Source organism: Anomaloglossus baeobatrachus, chromosome 2 (assembly GCF_048569485.1).
Source record: "Anomaloglossus baeobatrachus isolate aAnoBae1 chromosome 2, aAnoBae1.hap1, whole genome shotgun sequence".
Classification (NCBI taxonomy): domain Eukaryota; kingdom Metazoa; phylum Chordata; class Amphibia; order Anura; family Aromobatidae; genus Anomaloglossus; species Anomaloglossus baeobatrachus.
Genome location: NC_134354.1, coordinates 215,892,960 through 215,912,748, shown reverse-complemented (window position 1 = coordinate 215,912,748; position 19,789 = coordinate 215,892,960). Strand labels below are relative to the sequence as shown.

Below are 19,789 nucleotides of genomic sequence, written 5' to 3'. Positions count from 1 at the left end.
GCTGGAAATGGAAATATGACTGGGATTCCTTATGGAGGGTAAGTGCCCATCACTAGTTTATTCAGTATTATCCTTATGCGTAAAGAACAGTTTCAAATGTTACTAAGGAAGAATGATGACAGGAAAATGGGGCATGTAACCGTGAGATTGTCCCAGATTTTTCTTATTAAAAAAAAAGCAAGACTATGGCATCATTAGGGTTAACTATAAATGGCAAAGGGTATTTAGAGAATGACTTGTTTCACATTAGTTTATGATAAGTTGAATTTCTGTAGTAATTGTTGGCGAAATATTTGTTTCTTGAGCATTTCTAAGGATGCGCGTTACGCAACAGTGCAGTATATCATCTATTAATCATGAGTCAGTGTGTTTGCTTTCACTTGTGTAATCCCCAAATATACGCTGCCCATTCAGATCCCTCTTACTGATTGTATGGTATCTGCCATTATACAGTATACAGGGTTTTTTTCTTTTGATTTATGAAAAAGTTCAGTTAACTTGTGTTCTGGAAGAGAGAATCATGTATTTCATGAGAGAGCATTGGTGATGCATTCTCCTCTCAGTACTGTGAAGAAGATATCATAGGAGATGATCTAATAGAGGCACACTGTGCTGTCATAACATTTAAGGACAATATGTAGTGCTTGGTTCTTATTTACGTCTCTGATCTTAAGGCTAAGTTCACATGAGCATATAAAAAATCATCCAAGTTTCATCCAGAAAACTTGGACGGTATTTTTCTCATTTTTTACCTGCGTGCAATCTGTTTTTATTCCGCTTCAATTGATGTACAAGACTAAATATAGTTCCCTGTATTAAGCAATTACAAAGTATCCGTAAATATCGCATACCATGAATGATTATTTTTACGCACCCATAGACTTGAATGGGCGAGTCTCATCCAACACATGAAAGAAACTAGTACATGCTGCAATCTTTTTCCTGTACAGATTCTATGTATGAAAAAAATCACTCATCTGCAGAATCCCATGAATGACATTGGTCTGAATGCTGTCTGTTTTTTTACGGACAATACTCAGACCGAAAATAGGGTCATGTAAACTTGTCTTTAAAATGTGATGTCCATTTCAACTTTTGGACATCATGGAGGGGGATTCTCAGCTACATGATTCAGAATGTACAACTATTAATAAAAAGAGGGCCAAGTCTCAAATATAGCATCACCTTTCTAGGATGGATGATAAAGAGGCCCTCTGGTGCATCCATACATTACATTATAGGACAACTACTTGGACAACCCTTTCTTCTCATTCCCAATGTTTGCCCTTGTTAGAATATAAAAGCTTATACGCACCTCTTGTGCCAGTGCGGTTCCAGTGGTGTCTATACTTGCTCTCCCGAGGGTCACATGATGTTGTCACACGAGCCCTGCACCCAATCAGCCCATCGGCTTCCCTCTCCCTGCCTTCATATATATCAAAGATCAATAGGAAGTGAGAGATCAGCCATCGCTCTCACTTCTTTTTGATTACTTACTTGTCTGAAGGCAGGGAGAGGGAAGCTGATTGGGTGAAGAGCTGGCATAACAACCTCGTGTGATCCCCGTGAGGGCAAGTGCCGAAACCACTGGATTGTCACCGGCACAAGAGGTAACTATAAGCTTTTTTGTTTTAACTCACGCAAACATGGGGAATGAGAAGGGATTGTCCAACCCTTTTAATTAGACTACCATTTCAGTCCACATATAGTAGGACATCTACCGTCTGCATGAGAAAGGAGCAGCCTTTGATAACATTCTCGGCAAAATGAGATCTCCCTCTTAGCAAAATGGCAGACTAACAAGATGGACCCAGGTTTAGAGGGCACATAAGAAGAATTAAAATATTCAAGCACACATTTTCAATCTTTTAACTTCATGAAAAATGTACGGCATATATCTTTGAAAAGTTTCTACTAGCTACAAGCTATATTTCTCCAACACCTTAACAGTTAGGGCACAATTCTTCATTTGCATTTTTTGTCACCTTTCTTTTTTTTCTCACCAGTGGTGTTGAGACAGCATCAAGCTTCAATACTATGTACATGCACAAAAGCCAAATGTCTGATGATTCCTTTTCCCAAGCATTATTACGGCAACACAAATGCGTAACACAGCTGCAACGTTTGAGCTTGATAAAGACCCAGACTCATACTAGGGGTTGAAACATTGCTGCTGTTTCTGAACTTGTGATGTCATTACAAAGCAAGTTGATCATTATTGGTTTTTGACGCCATCTTCTTTTACTTTCTCTTTTCATCTTACGGTATTCACTGATGTTTTTGCAATTTTGCAAAAAGTAAAAAATTGTCTTATTTTCTTTATTTAACCGTTTTTCCAACATCTTTGGGCAAAAATCAGTCCTGAGGAAATGGTGTACTTTTATAACAAATGATGAATCAAGCAAAATTATGTGGAGAAAGTAAAGCACGACTTTAGTACTGAATTAAAAAACAAAAAGGTGAACATATATAAAATGGACTTAAAAAAGATTAAAATGAAAATATGAATTTGGCACAGGCAAAAAATAGGCCTTTAATAACTATGGGCTTAATTAAGACAGAGCTGAGTAAGATGCTCCTACTACATTATGTGGCTTTTGATAAATTAGGTACCAAAAAGTAACTAGTAGGCATCACCTGTATATCAATAGGGGCTAACTAAAAATCATGCAAAATATATGAAATTAAAAAAGTAGAGGAGAGAGATGTACAAATGATATGTTACACTTCCTAAATTTAGACAATATAATGTTTATCAACTAATGAAGAAAGAGAACATTTGGCTCAACTAACAGGTTTTTGTTTAATTAAATAACTTCATAAACAGGATATTAGATGACAGGTTTAATGGTGAAATAGTAATGACCGTATCTACGCATTTTGGGTATAGACTCACTCGTGATGATTAAGTGTGGATGTACACCCAAAATACGTAGATATGGGCATTACTATAACGCTGTTACAGCTGTCATATTGTCATGTTGTGACTGGAGGATAGCGAGGGACAGGGGCTCGTATACTTTCCTTCATGCTTTTGGACCCTAGGCTATTCCTGAACTCTGGATTACCACTGAAGGTAGAGATGCCGGAGTCCCATGCCTTACTATTCACATGACCAGATCTAATCTGTTGTCTCTTCTGCCCCCCTCAGGGAAGGAAAGGGCAGGAGTGTGATAGAAAAACAGATTAAGACAGACAGGGGAAAACCAAAACTCAGACATACTGCAAACTCACAAGAATAAACAGTAAGAGACTGAGGAGAAAAGCAAGAGCAGGAAGGCAGCATCAAAAAGACAACAACGGTTAACACCACAACCTATCACAGCAATAATACCCAAAGTCCACAGGAAGTCTTGATCCCAATACCTCACCAGACCAGTATAGGTAAGCTATGCTGGCATTAATGGAACAGTCTAGCCACAATATAAAGGAGGGGAGCAAATGTGACTGGCTTCCCACAGCATGTGATCAAAAAGACTAACAATCAGCCCAGCAGAGATTAACTCTTGCTAGCCTGCTTAAGTCAGTGGTTGGATGCCTGCATCTTCCTGGGCAGATAACAGACATCAGAGAAGTCAGCAGGCAGAGTGCCAGAATCTGTAGTTTCAACAGCTCCTGACACTGAAATGATGTTTGGTGATGCATCCAAAAATCTGCTTGGGACCCATCTATTTTATTATGAATTTATTCCATTAAAGAAGAACCTGTTTGTGGGCTGGATTTTCCCTTCCTTCATTAGCGGTTTATCCAGGCTTTGGCACAGCTTATAACCGAGCTTAAAACAGAAGGGACCTACAATAACAGTGAATTGGAATCTCCAATATTATAAATATTTGTTATGAAACAAGCACAAAAGTAAAAACATTTAAAAATATCTCATTTTGCCATTGTGACCTATGAAGCAGATGTTAATGGCACATTTTTAAATATTTTCATCTTAATTTTTTGTGTTTGTTACATAATGAATATTTATACTGTTTATTTTCAAAAATGCAACTGAGCTTTTTATATGTCTTTCTTGTTTTTTCAATTGAATAATTATAATTTAAGCGCATCTTTCAATTGTCATGCGCCTCCATCAGAAATGTTACTACAGTCAGGAACTAGAGTATATTATTGGTATAATGTACACCACAAAAGTTGCATACATTTTGTGTCATGATTTACTCCTGGCTCAGCTGCAGCTGAGCCTTTTTTTTAGTTTCACTTCTGATACAGGTCACGTTAGGGGTTAATACTTCCTGCCTCGTTCTGGAAGTCAGGCTACTTTATTAGTGCACTGTTTGTCTGGGACTACGCCAGTGATATTTCTGGCTCTGCTGCGTTCTGCTCATGAGTGACCTATTGTCTGCCCTGCCCCTCCTGACCTCTGTTTTCACCTGACCTGTTGTTAACCTCCTCTGTTCTCTGTTTCCGTCTTATCAGTGTCTCTCCTATTGTCTCCCTTCAGCTACCTGCTCGTCTGTCTCCCTGTTCGTTCCTTATCTGTTTACCTTGATTCTGTTCTTGTCTTCCCATTCTCTCTCACTTCTGAGTTCTGATTTTCTGGCTACTGACTGTTTGCTTCCCTCTGTCTACGTTTAGACTTTGCCCCTGTGTATTTACAAGACCTCATGTCGTGACACGGCTTTCTGTCTATTCTACTGCCATCTGGTGGGCTTGACTAGTATTACCTCTGCTAGGGAATTCTCTGCTCATATGTTTTCTCCACTCTAACCCCTCTAGTGGTATACCAGCTAACTAACGTCTCAGGTAGTTTCAGGAATCCTCTCTGTTCCACATTACTGTGCTGTACTGCTAATGTACATCTTAGAGTACAGCGTGACATTTTGGTTTATTAGACTGGCGGGCTTTGCCACACTCTGCCCTGCTGATGCTCGGACCACTTTGGTGGAGCTCGCCAGGACAAGAGTAAAATTCGTTGTAAGTAACAAGATTTGTGAGCAACCTTGAGTTTCAAGGTGTTTTACACTAGAAAACTTGGAAAACATCATGATGAATCAGGCCCATTACGTTACTGGCAATTACTGCTGTTTACAGCTTACATGATAACAAAAAAATGATAAACTGACAGACTTATCTAGTGAAAACCTTAGCTTCTTCAATGCTTTCATTAATGCTGTCAAAAAAACAAACATAACGTGCTTCTGACAGCCAGTAATAATACATACTGTATATCTATGGACCCAGATAACACTGCCAAACAGATAACAAAAAATAAATAAGCCTAAACAATTATCATCATGAGTCCCATATTTCAAAGCTGTTATATGATAAAAATAATTTTTAATTATTTATACATATTAGAAGTCAGCAAATTGGTTCAAGGTGAATTGAATTCTACTTAGCTGATTAAAAATATAGATTTATCTGCATCCAAATTTTTAGGGTGTTTAGAAATAGAATTGGTATTTAAACATACCCCCTCATCATGGTGTTCACTTTCTGACATCATAAGACCAAGACGACACCTAACAATTGATCAACAGTACTTTGGCATTGCAATGCTTCAGAATGTTCTCAAGCAGAAATGGACAATGAGCTTAGCCTGTCAGAGAGTGTCAACAGCAGGTTACATCAGAGACACAGAGAGACTGGAAAAGTCACAGGAAGGTATAGAAGTGGATATCCTTTGGCCACATCTCACACTGATGACTGCTTCATTGTGAACAATGCCCTTCCTATCCAGGTGATGAATGCCACACAACTTCAGGCACATTTATGGGAGGCGAGAAGCACCCAAGTGTCACGTCAGAAAATTAAAATGATTTACAGTACATCAGCATGGTCTGTGTGCTAGATGACCAGCGAGGGTACCTGACCACCGCCAGACACAGGTGTCATCATCTTGCTGGACGAGGAACCAGTGGGCCTCAGTACTGTTCACTGACGAAAGCCAACTCACGCTGTGCAGACATAATGGCTGCCAACGATGTTGGGATATCAAGGTGAATGCTATACATTAGTCACTGTTATCCCCAGACAAGCCTTTGGTGGTGGAGGTGTTAAAGTGTGGACAGGTGTCTCTAATCAATAAAGAAATGCCCTACACTTTGTGAATGGTACATTGACAGGCCCCTACTACTTGAATAACATTAGTCCAGTCATTATGCCTCATTATGCATGAACAACACAGGCCTAATTTCATCTTCATGAATGACAATGCTCCAGCTCATTGAGATCACATTATTAGGCAATGAGTGCTGGATACTGGGGTACCCCAAATGGAGTGGCCTGCATTTTCTATAGACCTGAATCCCATAGAAAATCTATGGAATCAGCCGAGTTGCCATGTAGAGGCTCATAACTCTGTACCTCCGAATCTCAATGACCTTACGGCCACCCTTTAAGAAGAGTGGGAGACCATCCCTCAGAAGACAATAACTCAATTTGTAAACAGCATGAGGCATCATTGTCAAGCTGTTAATTGATGCTCAAGACCATATGACAAGTTATTGAGACATTGACATTTTTGAGGACATACCAATGTTGTTGGCTTTTGTTTTTGAGATGACGAAATCACCATTGCATGTGTCTCCTTAAATGCCCTGCTTTGATAATAAAATATCACTGTAGCATGACTTTTTTATGTTTTATGTAAATTTTACCTGTAAGCTAAATATCCCAAAAGTTTTTTAAGTAGCGTACAGTATGTGCTACTACATGAATTATAACTATAAAGCTATGAATTATTAAATAAATCGGTAATGCTTAATTAAATGAATATGGGTTAGATTTCAGGAAACACAACTTTCTAAAGGGTACCACAGCACTACTACTTGGTGTGGTTATAAATGCATTCAAAAACATGTTAAAGGTTTTTATGTCTTGGTAGAAAATGTCATGCTGCAAGTATATGTAGAGTGGCACGGTTCGGTAGTTGAAAGTGAGGGATTAACTCTGGGCAGGCTACATGAAATACCTGGTCCTGACTGGGTGTGTAATCTTCAGCCGTAGGAGCTGGGACCCAATGTATGCCACATACTGCCTCTGGTGTTGGTTGGGCAGGACCGGATGATGACTCACTCAAACAATGAGACCAACTGTTCATTTTAAACCAAAACAGATTACTGGACGGTTTTCTGCCATTCACACTTCTACACTCTAGATAGAAGGAACATATCTTCCATAACAGTACATTTTAATTTTGCATTAACAGACATAGTTCAACGTCCCACTGGATTGTGCCAAATCTAACTGAGCCAGTGAGCCCCAGTGCAACCCAGTCCAGCGTTACAGTGTAAACTATGACAGTCAACTTCCCTTCCTACAGTCCCACATCTGGTCTCTTCAGGGGTCCCATAATGATTGGAATAAAGCTTTGCACACCTGGACATCTAGTGGAACACCAGAAGGTTGGGTGACTATCTCACATGCCAGTAGAGGTTAACCCGTTACCATGACAAATAAGAGGCTTGGTCACTAGCATCCTGTATCCTGCACTAGTAGAAGTCACCCAGTACCTTAAAAGTTAAGTAACCTGGATGTAGGGATTCCACCCTTCGGTTCCTATAGCCTGAGCCTACTCCATCCAAAAATCAGTCTCTAGGTAGAGCACATTTCACACTCTGTGTCTCCAGCCACTCTCGAGATTTACGCTATCGTGCCTTCTGTCTCCTTTGCTTTGTTACCACAAACCACCCACTGTATGCAACCTTCATGACCAACCGACTATACGTCTGTCACGTTGGCTCACTAGGCATTCACTGACTCTTTCTAGAGTGAACCGTCCTTCCCCTATATATTGACCCCTCCCTGTATGTTGATCCTCTACTTCTGTCCCTGCGGCCTGTTGATCCAGTTTTCACAGATAAATAATTTTCTGTCCACCTATTTTTGGACCACCCTGTTCTGTATATATATATATATATATATATATATATATATATATATATATATATATATATTTTACTCTATCACAACTTACATTGTACAATATTATATTATACTACATTACACAGAAACATCACCATACGATACAATTGACATGACACATTAATTACAGAGGATGCAAGGCATTATTCTCATTATACTACAAGACAATAAATTGACGCGATTGGTGTCTCATGCCATCACTTGCTGATCGTGTGGTTACATGTAACAACCAACATCACAAAAACATAGAGTAAGAGGTTCCAACTCAAGTCACAACTAGGTGGTGTGGCGGAAAAATTAAGACGGAGCCGCAATACTCCATGGAGTCCAAAGAGCCCTCTGTGTTAGCAAAGACATATAGTTTGTCCTCAAATTGAATAGTAAGTGATAGAATACCTCATATTTCATAGCTGGGAAAACTCTTTTAATATAGTTGATAATATTTTTATTTGTCTGTTACCATACCATTGCAAATCAACTGTTATATACATAAATCTAATACTGCAGATTATGAATTAATGTTGTTTTATGTATAGCAAACTGTCAATGTCTATAACGGATGTGATCTATAATAGTAAATGTACTTCTAACTTCATTAAAACTGCAGTAGAATGGCATATTTAACTAATAAGTGCTATGGTGGCAATGTTCCTGATTCCCCAGACAGACAAGGGGTTTTAAGATTCACCTGGCTGTTTTCCAAATCTTGCAATCCTTAGTAGTATTTTTTTTCAGAGAGCTTAACAAGAAATAAGCCTTTACAAATCCAGAGGCAATACCCTTTACATCCTGCACTGAAATATTTGGACTTGTAAAACATGATATTTCATCAGTAAGACGCATTATCACTTTTGAAGGAGGAGATTGCATTTCTTCAATGTCCTTACTTCTCAGACAGGTTCATGCGCTGAAAACAAATAACTGGATTTAAGTTTTCTTAGAAAAGGATTTCAAAAAGATGCTTCAAGAATGATATACCTAGATATGCTTTTTGGAACAATGACATTTAAGGACTTTGTGTTTGAAGCATGAGGCTAAATTACTAGATAGTTGTACAAATAGACATAGAAGTTAGCATTTTAAAGGTGCTGTCTCCTGTTCTTTCTTCGGGAATGCTTTGCTTCTCTACTTTCACGCTTCCTTTTTTGTGTGAGGTGCCACATTCTTGAAGATTAAATTGTCTGGATCAGAGTTATGCCGGCGTCACACGGTACAATATATCGGGCGATATGTCGTCGGAGTCACGCCGTTAGTGACGCACATCCAGCATCGTTTGACATATCGTATCGTGTGACACCTCCGAACAACTGTGATCGAGCAAAAATACTCACCTTATCGTTGCTCGTTGGCACGTCATTCATTTTCAAAATTTCGGTCCTCCTTCTGCTTGCCGGTTGTTCGTCGTTCCCGTGGCAGCACATATCGCTCCATGTGACACCCCGGGAACGACGAACACAGCTTACCTGCATCACGCCAGCAATGCGGAAGGAAGGAGGTGGGCGGGATGTTACGTTCCGCTCATCTCCGCCCCTCCACTTCTATTGGCCGGCGGCTGTGTGACGTCGCTGTGACGCCAAACATCCCTCCCGCTTCAGGAAGAGGATGTTCGCCGCCCACAGCGACGTCGCTAGGAAGGTAAGTACATGTGACAGGGGGTTAACGACTTTGTACGCCACGGGCAACTAATTGCCCGTGACGCACAAACGACGGGGGCGGGTACGATCGCTCGTGCGATCACACGATAGATCGTACCGTTTGACGCCGGCCTTATTGTGACGCTGCTGGTCTGAATTGTTTACTCTTCCATGTTGCATGTTTAAGCAGCTTTGGCTCTACAATATTGAAGAAGTGTAGGAACACTAAGCTCGATAGATCCAGCATTCAGAGCAACTTTTGAAGCCTGAAAGTACAGATTACAAGCTCACACTCCTTATCTAGGAATCCTGCCACTTCTGATAGACTGCAGAGGTGGCCGGTAATATTGCAAAAAAAGTAAACTATAACATTTCAAATCCCTACCCTCTTGACAATAGACAGGATTCTTCATAATCCTACAGCCAGAACTGATGACACCTGAAAGTAGGAAATCATCATTTCATGCTACTTGTGACCCTTCCATTAGCAAGATGCAACAGAAATCTGGATTTGTCTGACCTGGCAATGTCTTCCATTGCTCCATGATCCAAATGTTGTGCTCTTTTTTCCCAATGGAGTTTTGCTATTCATTTTTTTTTAAAAAGCAATTGTGCTCAGTATGGTCATCTACGAATATCGCTCATTTGTGCTAAATAATAATAATAATAATTTTATTTCTATAGCACCAGCACATTATGCAGCCTTTTATAATTCAACATAGGGGCCTAAACATAATTTTTCATTCTGGTCTTGATGAGGGTTGGGATGGAGTTTAAGGCCTTCTCTTAATTATTCAGACGAGGCGTATAGTGGTGTGAGCCTCTGTGTTTGCCTTGCCATAAATCTTACTCCAGTCCCTGCTGGAGGGAGATTTGTGACATAGTGAATGCCGCTCGTCATGAATTTAATCAGTGTGGGTCGTGCTTCCTTACTTTGTTGGAGCTGAGCAAAAATTACTTGAAAATGACAAAAGTTGCAATATTTTTGGGTTCTCTTGATCAAAAAACAATGGCTTTTCAGAGCTTTTTATGGCAAAAATGCTTTGATGAATCGCCCCCATGAACATGTGCTTTCAGAGATATTGGATGGAGCTAAAAAAAAGTCAAATTTCTAAATACCATCCATGGCTACTCTAGCATCAATGACTATGCTTTGTTTGACGTACTGTAGCCCCTATCACTCAATAATCCTTCTGAAATGTAAAATCACACTAAAACTGATCTATAGAAAACTTGCTCACTAAATTTTCTGTTAGACTCCAGGGTCAAGTGTGTGCCTTCCAATGGTGATAGGGCAGGTGTAAGATGTAAAAATGGTCACTCAGACTTCATAACCATTAATTACACATTTAAGTATATCACTAGCTCTCCCTTATACTTGCTATTGTCCCTGACTGTTTTCCTGAGTCTAATCCTCTTTACATCTTAGGGAGAAGTATTTAGGACTTTGTAGGATATGCTAAGGACAGATGACTTGGGAGTGGGGGGGCCATTTACATACTTTCTTTAAGGTGCCACACCCTGTTTTTAGGAAGGGTTACTCTGGGAACGTATAGGGAGATGTATTAGTTATCTTATCATAAATCTTTGTTCGCATTTTATCCATACTTATATGTTTGACCCACGATTATATATTAATTGGAAATATTCCTGTCTACCTATAAGTACATCATCAACTTTGATCAGTAGAGGGACAGACCAACTCATAGCAGGTGTGCCAAACAATCCCCCGTATCCGGGATGCCTACTTCTGAGGTGTTGTCAGAGTTGAAGGGATGGGACTTACAGCATATATAATTTCTGTATACTTGTGTGCCGCCCCTGCGTCAGAAGCCTGCCGCCGCTGCTCGGATCCGCGGTAGCTCAAGGGGTCTCCGGACCCGGGGGTTGGGGTTGCGCAGCCACTCGGAATTAAAGGGGGGTTATTTACAGGGGATTGTATGGACAGTTCGTGACACCACCCATGGTGCGTGGTAAGATGGAGTACTACCGCTGCAATGGGGAGTATCCGGGAAGCGATGGTGTGGGCAGCCAGATGTTTAACTGCTCTACGGGTAGGGGGAATGCCCTGGGACTCGGTGTTGGTGACGAGAAGGTGCCATTGGGACGGTCGGGGGGTCATTTGTGTACTCAGTCAGTCCAATAACACTGACACCGACAACTGTGGTAAACCAAAGTTCTGGACACCGCTGCCACTTGGAGAGAGCACGCCTGGATCCCGTGCCTATTGGTGTTGCCTGTTAGTCCGTGACCTTTTCCTTGGCACTTTGTCCTCTACTTGGTCCCTATAGTATAAAACTAATCCAAGAGACAGAAAAACATCACACATAATAATGGCACACATCAATTGATTATATTTAAACAAATTATACAAGTTTTATTGGGTCCAAGGAACTTGACACACACAATTATAAAACCAATTTAAAGACAAAAAGAACGACCTCTATGATGATAATCAAATGCTCCAAGATACAATAATCAATACGTAAGCTGGTACAAATCCCTCATAGTAATGGTTGTATCGATGTCTATCCTCACAATATTATATATGGTATAAAACAATTCAGTACAATAGTTAATAATATATACCCAGTAGAATGGACAATACCATAGTAAATCAATAGTCAATATCACCTATAAACCCTTAAAGACACTGCGGAATAGTGACCAATACCATGATAAGTAAGACTGATACACAATTGCAACACAGCAGTGATGGTTAATAGTATATGCCCAGTATAATGAGCAATACCATAGTAGATACCATATATGATACCTTAGAGACACTGCAAGGGTTTAACTGGTGTCATAATAAATGGGTTTGATTCACCATACAGATAGTATTGAGGCACTATGTAGATTAGAAATATATCCTGTCCAAAAAGGATAAAAAGTGTAGAAAAATTGTAAAAACTACCATATTTACCAACAGGGCCCGGTATTACTGGAATAGAGGATAACCATGCATGGTATAAATGAGGTTAAGCAGGTACCGATAGGGAGCAAAAAGAAGCAAAATTTGCTGAAAACAGATTGCACAATACCCTGTGACGGCCTGATAGGCCAGGGCGTCACACTTGTGCATCATGTTTATATATGTTTACAATATTATTGTTAGTCTGTTTTTATTGCTATACATTCTCACGGTGTTTGGGGAATTTATCTTTTAATGAACATAATAAAAGTCTAGGGGGATATTTATATGAACCAGTACTTGAAATTTTTCCTCCTTTAGTTGATTATTCTGTGGGTTAATCTGATGCCATGTGATTGCCACACTGAGAGCCCCACTGCCTGCAGGAAATTATCTTTATTCCTCCCGGTAGCTCAGGCTTTCAGTCATAGGAACGTGGCCAGTACTAGATTTAGTCATCACTCAGTGCATGGTGAGTGTCGGCTGTAATCACACCCTGTACTGACCAATAACTAGTTCTGTAACAATTAAAACTCACTAATTGAAAGTTATTCAGGGAGAAAAAAAGTGATGAAAATGTAATGATAAATTGGCCCAATATGTGTTTTCCTTTGTGTAGAAGACCTGAAGCGCTACTCATTCTTTGGTGTACAAAATATATGTCTATTCAGACTGAAAATTTAGTAATAAATCTGTCTACAATCATTGTTTTTGAGACTGCCTTTATAGAATGTTGCAGAAATAAAATGATAAAAGTAATTTATGAACGACCCTAGCTATTTCATTGATAGGCAGAACATGCAGTCTTTCAGTCATTTAATGAGATGTGGCCCAAGAGCAGCTCATGCAGGTATTATAAATCTGCTTTACTAAATGAATTTCAATGATTTCTGGAGAATAATTTTCCAGCATACGCTCATTTGACCCTCTCCATATACTACGATAAAGAATGCTACTGAAAGCATAAACTGCAGAAGTGAAATATTAAGAAAAATACATATATAAACTTAAATGTGTCTTAGTATGTCCAAACCAAATCTATGTATGCCTATAATATGAGCAATGTGTTATGTATGTATAATGTGGTTTGGAATCCACTCTTATTACACATTCATCTGTGATATGAAGAACATGTCAAATGTATGGATTTCTTTTCTAGCTTACAGTCCATTCTAGGTTAAAGGAAGGGGTCATTGAATTTTCACAATTACACACGTTCTGACTGACAGTTCTGGATATTTATTAGAATGCCTTATCTAAAGTCAGAGGTCATTTGTGTGACCAAAGGACCTATCTATAAGATCAGTAGTCTCAACAATGGTACGTGGCAATTAAGCCTCGGCATCAGTGGGCACTAATCTTTTACCACTAGGCTTCATATAACCTTCTTATATATTCATCAGATAAGATATAGTTGATTGAGATACAGAGCTAAAAAGGTGCCTAAAATGATTACATTTGTTGCAATGTATGCATATCTGGTAATGTAGGCTTTTCATGTTTATTTCTGATGGGATACTCCGCACTCACATTGAATGGCCTTATGCTTGCATCCCCTACATACCCCTTTTCATGACCCTTGAATGAATCCCTTCCTGATTGTGAAGACTTTTGCTCACATCACAGGTTATGTAAATTTAAATGGAAGAAAGATGGTAGCATTAAAATGATGGAGCAACTAATGAAAACTCAATGGACCTTATTATAGTCAATAGTGTGTCACTGCCACAGTCTGGGTCCATTTGGTGACGAATCTTGTTACTGCTTTGGTTCCCTTTTTGTATTGCAATACCAGCGTCCAACAGGGAATCAACTAGGGATGGAAATAATACACAGGAGAACTCTATGCCAGCAAATTCACTGACATAGTGGGACCAAGAGGAATCACAACATGACCTACTGGAAAGTGGTGGATTGGTCGCTGGAGTAGCTGACCAACAACAAAATACCCGGCATTGATGGTATGCCAGTAGAGCTGCTCAAATAACACTATGCCAGCAAATCTGGAGAACCTGCACAGAGCTAAAAGATTAGAAAAGTTCAAAATTCACCCAAATTCCAAATAAATTAACACCAGGAATGGTGCCAATAATAGAAAAGTCACAATAACCCCCCACACCATATAGCTAGAAAACTTTTTTACATCCAAGGTGGAGATGCCCGAGATCACATTACAACCAACAAGATGCAGACGTAATTATGAGGAAGATAGACTGATGGTTTCAGTACTATGGTGAAAATAGATGAGAGAGTCTTCAGCAATCTGAGATATGGAGATGAGACAACCCTGCTAGCAGAAAGTTGCGACATATGGATGTGAGACATGGACATTCACAAAAGCAGAGAAGAAAAATTGATGCCTTTGAGCTGTGGTACTGGGATCACCAACATTGATATTCTTGCTAATATCGTGTTTTTCCAAAACTAAGAAACTGTCTTATATTTTTTTTGCACTGAATAAAGTGCTAGTGATTGTTTTCAAGCAGGTTTCTCGGGGAAACATGGTTGGGAGTAAGTACCTCCCCCAAAAAAAGCAGACCAGGAGAATCATACTTATCAGGCCATGCATATCTGCATGGCTCCCAGGTCTTCCTGCGATCTTCAAGGGGCGCTCCCAGCAGGTATGCTCAAACTATTTTAAAAAAGTTGCAGAAAACGGGAAGCACTGACCTACAGAGAATCCGAAATTTGGAAAAGACTAAATTGATAGATTCAATACCAGAATAGAAAAATGGAACTCAGAACACTAGTGTGAACCTGGCCTTTCATTGGGATTTCTCTGGAAAGGATTCTGTTGCACAGTTTGTCATATGAAACAGCAAAGAGCATGGGTCCAGTTAGGGATATGGTTTCCTCTCTAAGCTACTTTGTAATTTGTAATTTACCTGGAGCAGCAGTTGATATTTACAATATGTGTAGTGCTTACAAGCTCTTTCTAAAATATTATAAGATGGGTGGATTGCTGTAAAGCAGTGTTCCCCAACTCCAGTCCTCAATAGCCATCAACAGTGCAGGTTTTCAGGATTTTCTCAGTAATGCACAGGTGTTGGGATTATCACTTGTGCAATAATAAGAAAATTCTGAAATCATGAACTGCTACTGGCTCTTGAAAACTGGAGTTGGGGATTACTGTTGTAATGCATTATCCAACCAACCTTGGTGCCCCTGCAATATCGGAAAAATACAGTTTGGACCAGCAGTAGAGATATGTGAACACTGACATTACAAAATATTCAATGTTCGAGTTAGGAGGTCACGTGCTAAACAGAAGCTAACCATTCAGAGAGCATCACTGTGCTCAGGTACGCTCGGTACTTGGCCCAGTACGAACCTCTTGCAGTGTTTGAATGGCTCGTATGGGGGGATAAAAACAGCATTATCGGATGTAGTGTTTACAAAAAAAATCCTCCCTCTCTCCCCCTAAAGTGCTCTGTTTATGACTGACTGTCCGTCTGTGTGGGCAAGGAGCCAAACTGCCTAATGAGGGACTTCCAATGGGGTTCAGGTCAAGTCCGTGTCCTGAGTTGAACTTTATCTAAAGTCCGGCTGAACCCGCCAAACTGAACTTCAACATGTCTGCTCAGCTGTAGCCAGCAGTCAATCTTCAAGTGCACATTCCCCCATAGTAAACATGAAGGCTCCTAAAGATGAAACATAAGAACAATCCTAACAACATGTGAAACAGTATGATATGTTCATGATGCATTAGATAGAAGTTCAGTTTAATATGAGTTTACTATCTGTCAAAAGGAGATTTTTGCAGGCATCTATGGAAACCAAAGATTCTGGCACTCTGCCTGCTAATTTATTCAAAGTCTGTGATCAGCACAGGGAGTCGCGGGAGTTGACCCAGACTAAAGGCCACTTTACACACAGAGATAAATCTGCGGCAGATCTGTGGTTGCAGTGAAATTGTGGACAATCAGTGTGAGGTTTGTAGCTGTGTACAAATGGAACAATATGTCCATGATTTCACTGCAATAACAGATATGCCAAAGATTTATCTCTGCGTGTAAAGTGGCCTTTAAGCAGGCTAGCAGGAGTTAATTGCTGCTCGGCTAATTGTTAATATCTTTGATCACGTGCTGTTGGGGAGTCAGTAATGTTTTATCTCCTCTAATATATGCTGGTTGCACTTTTCCATTAATGCTAGCTATAGCTTAGCTATACTGGTCTGGTGTGATGTTGAGATCCAGATTTACTGGTGGTTGTTGTGCATTATAGCTGTGAGCAGTTGTGGTGTTAACCCTTGCTGTCTTTTTTGTTGCTGCCTTCCTGTTCTTTCCTTTTTCCTTAGTCTCTTACTATTTATTCCAGTGAGTTTGCAGTATGTCTGAGTTTTGGTTTTCCACTGTCCATCTTAATCTGTATTTCCATCACACTCCTGTCCCTTGCTTTCTGGGGGAAGGGGGAACAGATTAGATCTGGTCAGGAGAATAGTAAGGCACAGAACTCTGGCATCTCCATCTTCAGAGGTAATACAGAGGTCAGGGAGAGCTTAGGGTTCCCTAGCATGAGGGACAGTATAGGAGCCCCCTGTCCCTTGCTATCCTGCAGTCACATTGTGACACTATCTATAAGAAATGGTATATGGCTGCCTGCCAAATAATGGGTTGTCCAATTTTTTGGCCAACAACTATCCCACCTGTCTCTCCTATACACTGAAGAGCTTAGCTAGTCAAGTGTTGCCATGAGTTCATTCATGTGTTCCCCATGAGAGAGTTGCTCTCAGACATCTCTTTCAGCAGCTTATCTCTTAGAAGACGAAAGGATTGGCAGCCCAGAATTGGACATGGCAGATCCTTCTTTCCCCCAACTGCATCTGACAGGGGACAAGTTGGAGGTCACTATACACATTAGACTGCATACTGAACCCATCAAATATCGCCAGTTTGGTGGATGTTAGTTTAATGCACATGGGGTCTATTTTTTTTACTTTTTAGTAACTGTATCTTACACATCATTTAAAGAAAACAATTTGACAAGCCGTCATAATAAAGCATGACAGCATCCAAATAGACAAAACAACGTAGTGTTCGTTCAATGGTCTAACACCTAAAAAATGCCATATATTGCCTTAATCGAGTTTTTGTCAACTGTTGCATGTGTGTCAATATTTCATTTTTTCTTGATGGAGTGTGTGAAATAAATGCTGCAATTTTTTGTGCATTTGAATATGTTACAGGATTGTTATTTTATGGGAGATACCAAAATATGTCAGGAATGGAGACAGGTTAAGGCAATTGAAATGAAAGGCAGAAAATACTCTCCCCCTATCAATCCTTGTAGTAAAATAACATTTTGCAGTATTGATTTGTAGCACTGTGGGGTCTGTGATTTCCGCAACGCATGGGCAAACTCTGAATCTATAAGAGCAGATCAAATGTGCTTGGGTAATTTGTAACTGGCAATTGTAATGCAAAAGTACAAAGAATAGATTTGTCAAAGTATTGAACATCTCAACTTCTCTTCTGTGGCTAATACACATTTATCATCACCTTTCCACTTGTCAAGAGATAGGGATCACACCGAAAGCTTGATTGAAATTCTCCCCACAATCCAATATCATCGCAGTCATCTGATTAGATTGTGAGGGACTTTTGCTCACTTGTGGCCGCATCTCGACGCAGCTGTACTTCCCTCATACATAGTCAAGACGCCGCCGAACTCCATAGAAACAAGCAAATACATTGCTTGCTCAGTTAATTGCTAGCAGAGCAGGCAGAGGACAGAGGAGGAACAATACACTGCATGGTAAGCCCTGTTTAGAAAACTTCTTTTTAAAATAGAGGAAAATATACAGAGTTGTGCAAAGATCAGCTGATGCAATCCTTTTATTTCTCCGTATTTTGGGGCTTTTGTGAGCTCTGCACCACTAAGTCTCCTAGCATGTGTATCTAGAGGCTTTACCTGTCATGCTGTCTTCTTGCGGCAGTGGAAGAGACGAGTTGTAGGTGATTTGTGTTATCCGTCTTTTACTGGAATATAGGAAGAAATACTTAACTTCTAAAATACGCTTTGAGTTTTTCTCAAGTTGTCAATATTACATACAACAATTGGGATTAGGCTTTAATGTTATTGTAAGGCATATGTGACAAGGTTCTTATTTTATAGGATGTGAGCTGAGCTAAAATGCCTAAAACCTGCTATAAAACATCACTTTACGCCATGTCCAAATTATACAAGCTTTTATGTAGCATAGTTATATATCATACTCGACACTGATAATTTTCTGTTGATTTATATGTATTATCTGACTTTCTTAAAAGGGGAGAAGTTTTCCTCTTTATTGTACATTGTGCTCCTATCGATTCTTGTACTGAGTGAAAGTTTTTTTTATTTTAGGTAATCTATGTAAAAATTCTGATAGTGAGGGTGGAAGGGTCATTAGAGACTTTACAGAGCAGAAATGAGAAGGAGATCTAAGGCTATATATGCATTCTGCATCTTTGTGGTGACCATAAAGATGCACATTTATGGTTCCAAAAAACGGTCCCTCGGCATGCATTTTCTGCTGTGTTATTTTACAGCGTTTTTTTCCCAGTGCATTTTTTAAGTCATATCTATTGACTGGAAGGGCTCAAAAACGCTGGCAAAAATGTAGAAAGAATTGACATGCTGCATCTTTGTGGTCACCACAAAGACGCAGCCAAAAAAAAGCTGCAACGTGCGGACAGAAAAACTGATATCTCATAGACTTTGCTGGGGAAAGAAATGCATGCAGATTTGGGACCAAAACTACACCAAAAAATGCACAAACACGCAGCAAAAAATGCAGCGTGTGTACAAGGCCTTAGGGTGATTTTTCGTTACCTCAGGAGCCCATTAATTCAAAAAGTCCCCTGCGATGTGGCTGATTTCTGCCACAGATTACAGATCATTACTAAGGTTAAGTTTATCTTAGAGTTTCAGAAGAGTGAATGGGATTTATAGAAATTTTATGCCCAATGTGTTTTTTTCCTCAGTGTAAACTGACCTGCGGTATGCTGAATTTTAGGTGCAGAATTTCCCCATAGACCTCCATTAGATGCAGAAAAAACGTAGGTAAAAAAAAGTCAGTTTTTAGTGCATGTTTGCTGCTGAAATGGATCAAAAATGCATGTACCCCGCACCTAACTATATCAATCAAGTTTTGTCACAGCCAAATACCGTCCAGTAAGTATCAAAAAACAAGGCAACTTTGTTTAAAACATGACACACCAAGAAGAGACAAAAATTGCATTGTCAAAAATGAGATAAAAACACATGTAAAAAACACACGTAATCTAATTTACATAATCGGTTGAGAAATGGTACAGAAATTCTGCAACATCAAAAAGGCACCAAAATCTTATCTTGGGTATGTAGCCTAAGTGATTCTTATCTG

General features: G+C 39.7%; 1 protein-coding gene across 2 annotated transcripts in view; it reads left to right on the top strand.

The window, feature by feature from the left end:
* SYT6 (synaptotagmin 6) overlaps positions 1–19,789 on the top strand; it is a 697,758-nt gene that overhangs the window by 66,578 nt on the left and 611,391 nt on the right. Inside the window, exon 1 of one of the 2 annotated variants that reach the window (XM_075335609.1) lies at positions 17–38. The exons of the other annotated variant lie outside the window; for it this stretch is intronic. Within the exon in view, the coding sequence (XP_075191724.1) occupies positions 32–38 (7 nt within the window). The 5' untranslated portion in view covers positions 17–31. Of the gene's footprint in view, positions 1–16; positions 39–19,789 lie in introns of those variants that run through there. 2 annotated transcript variants of the gene reach the window in all.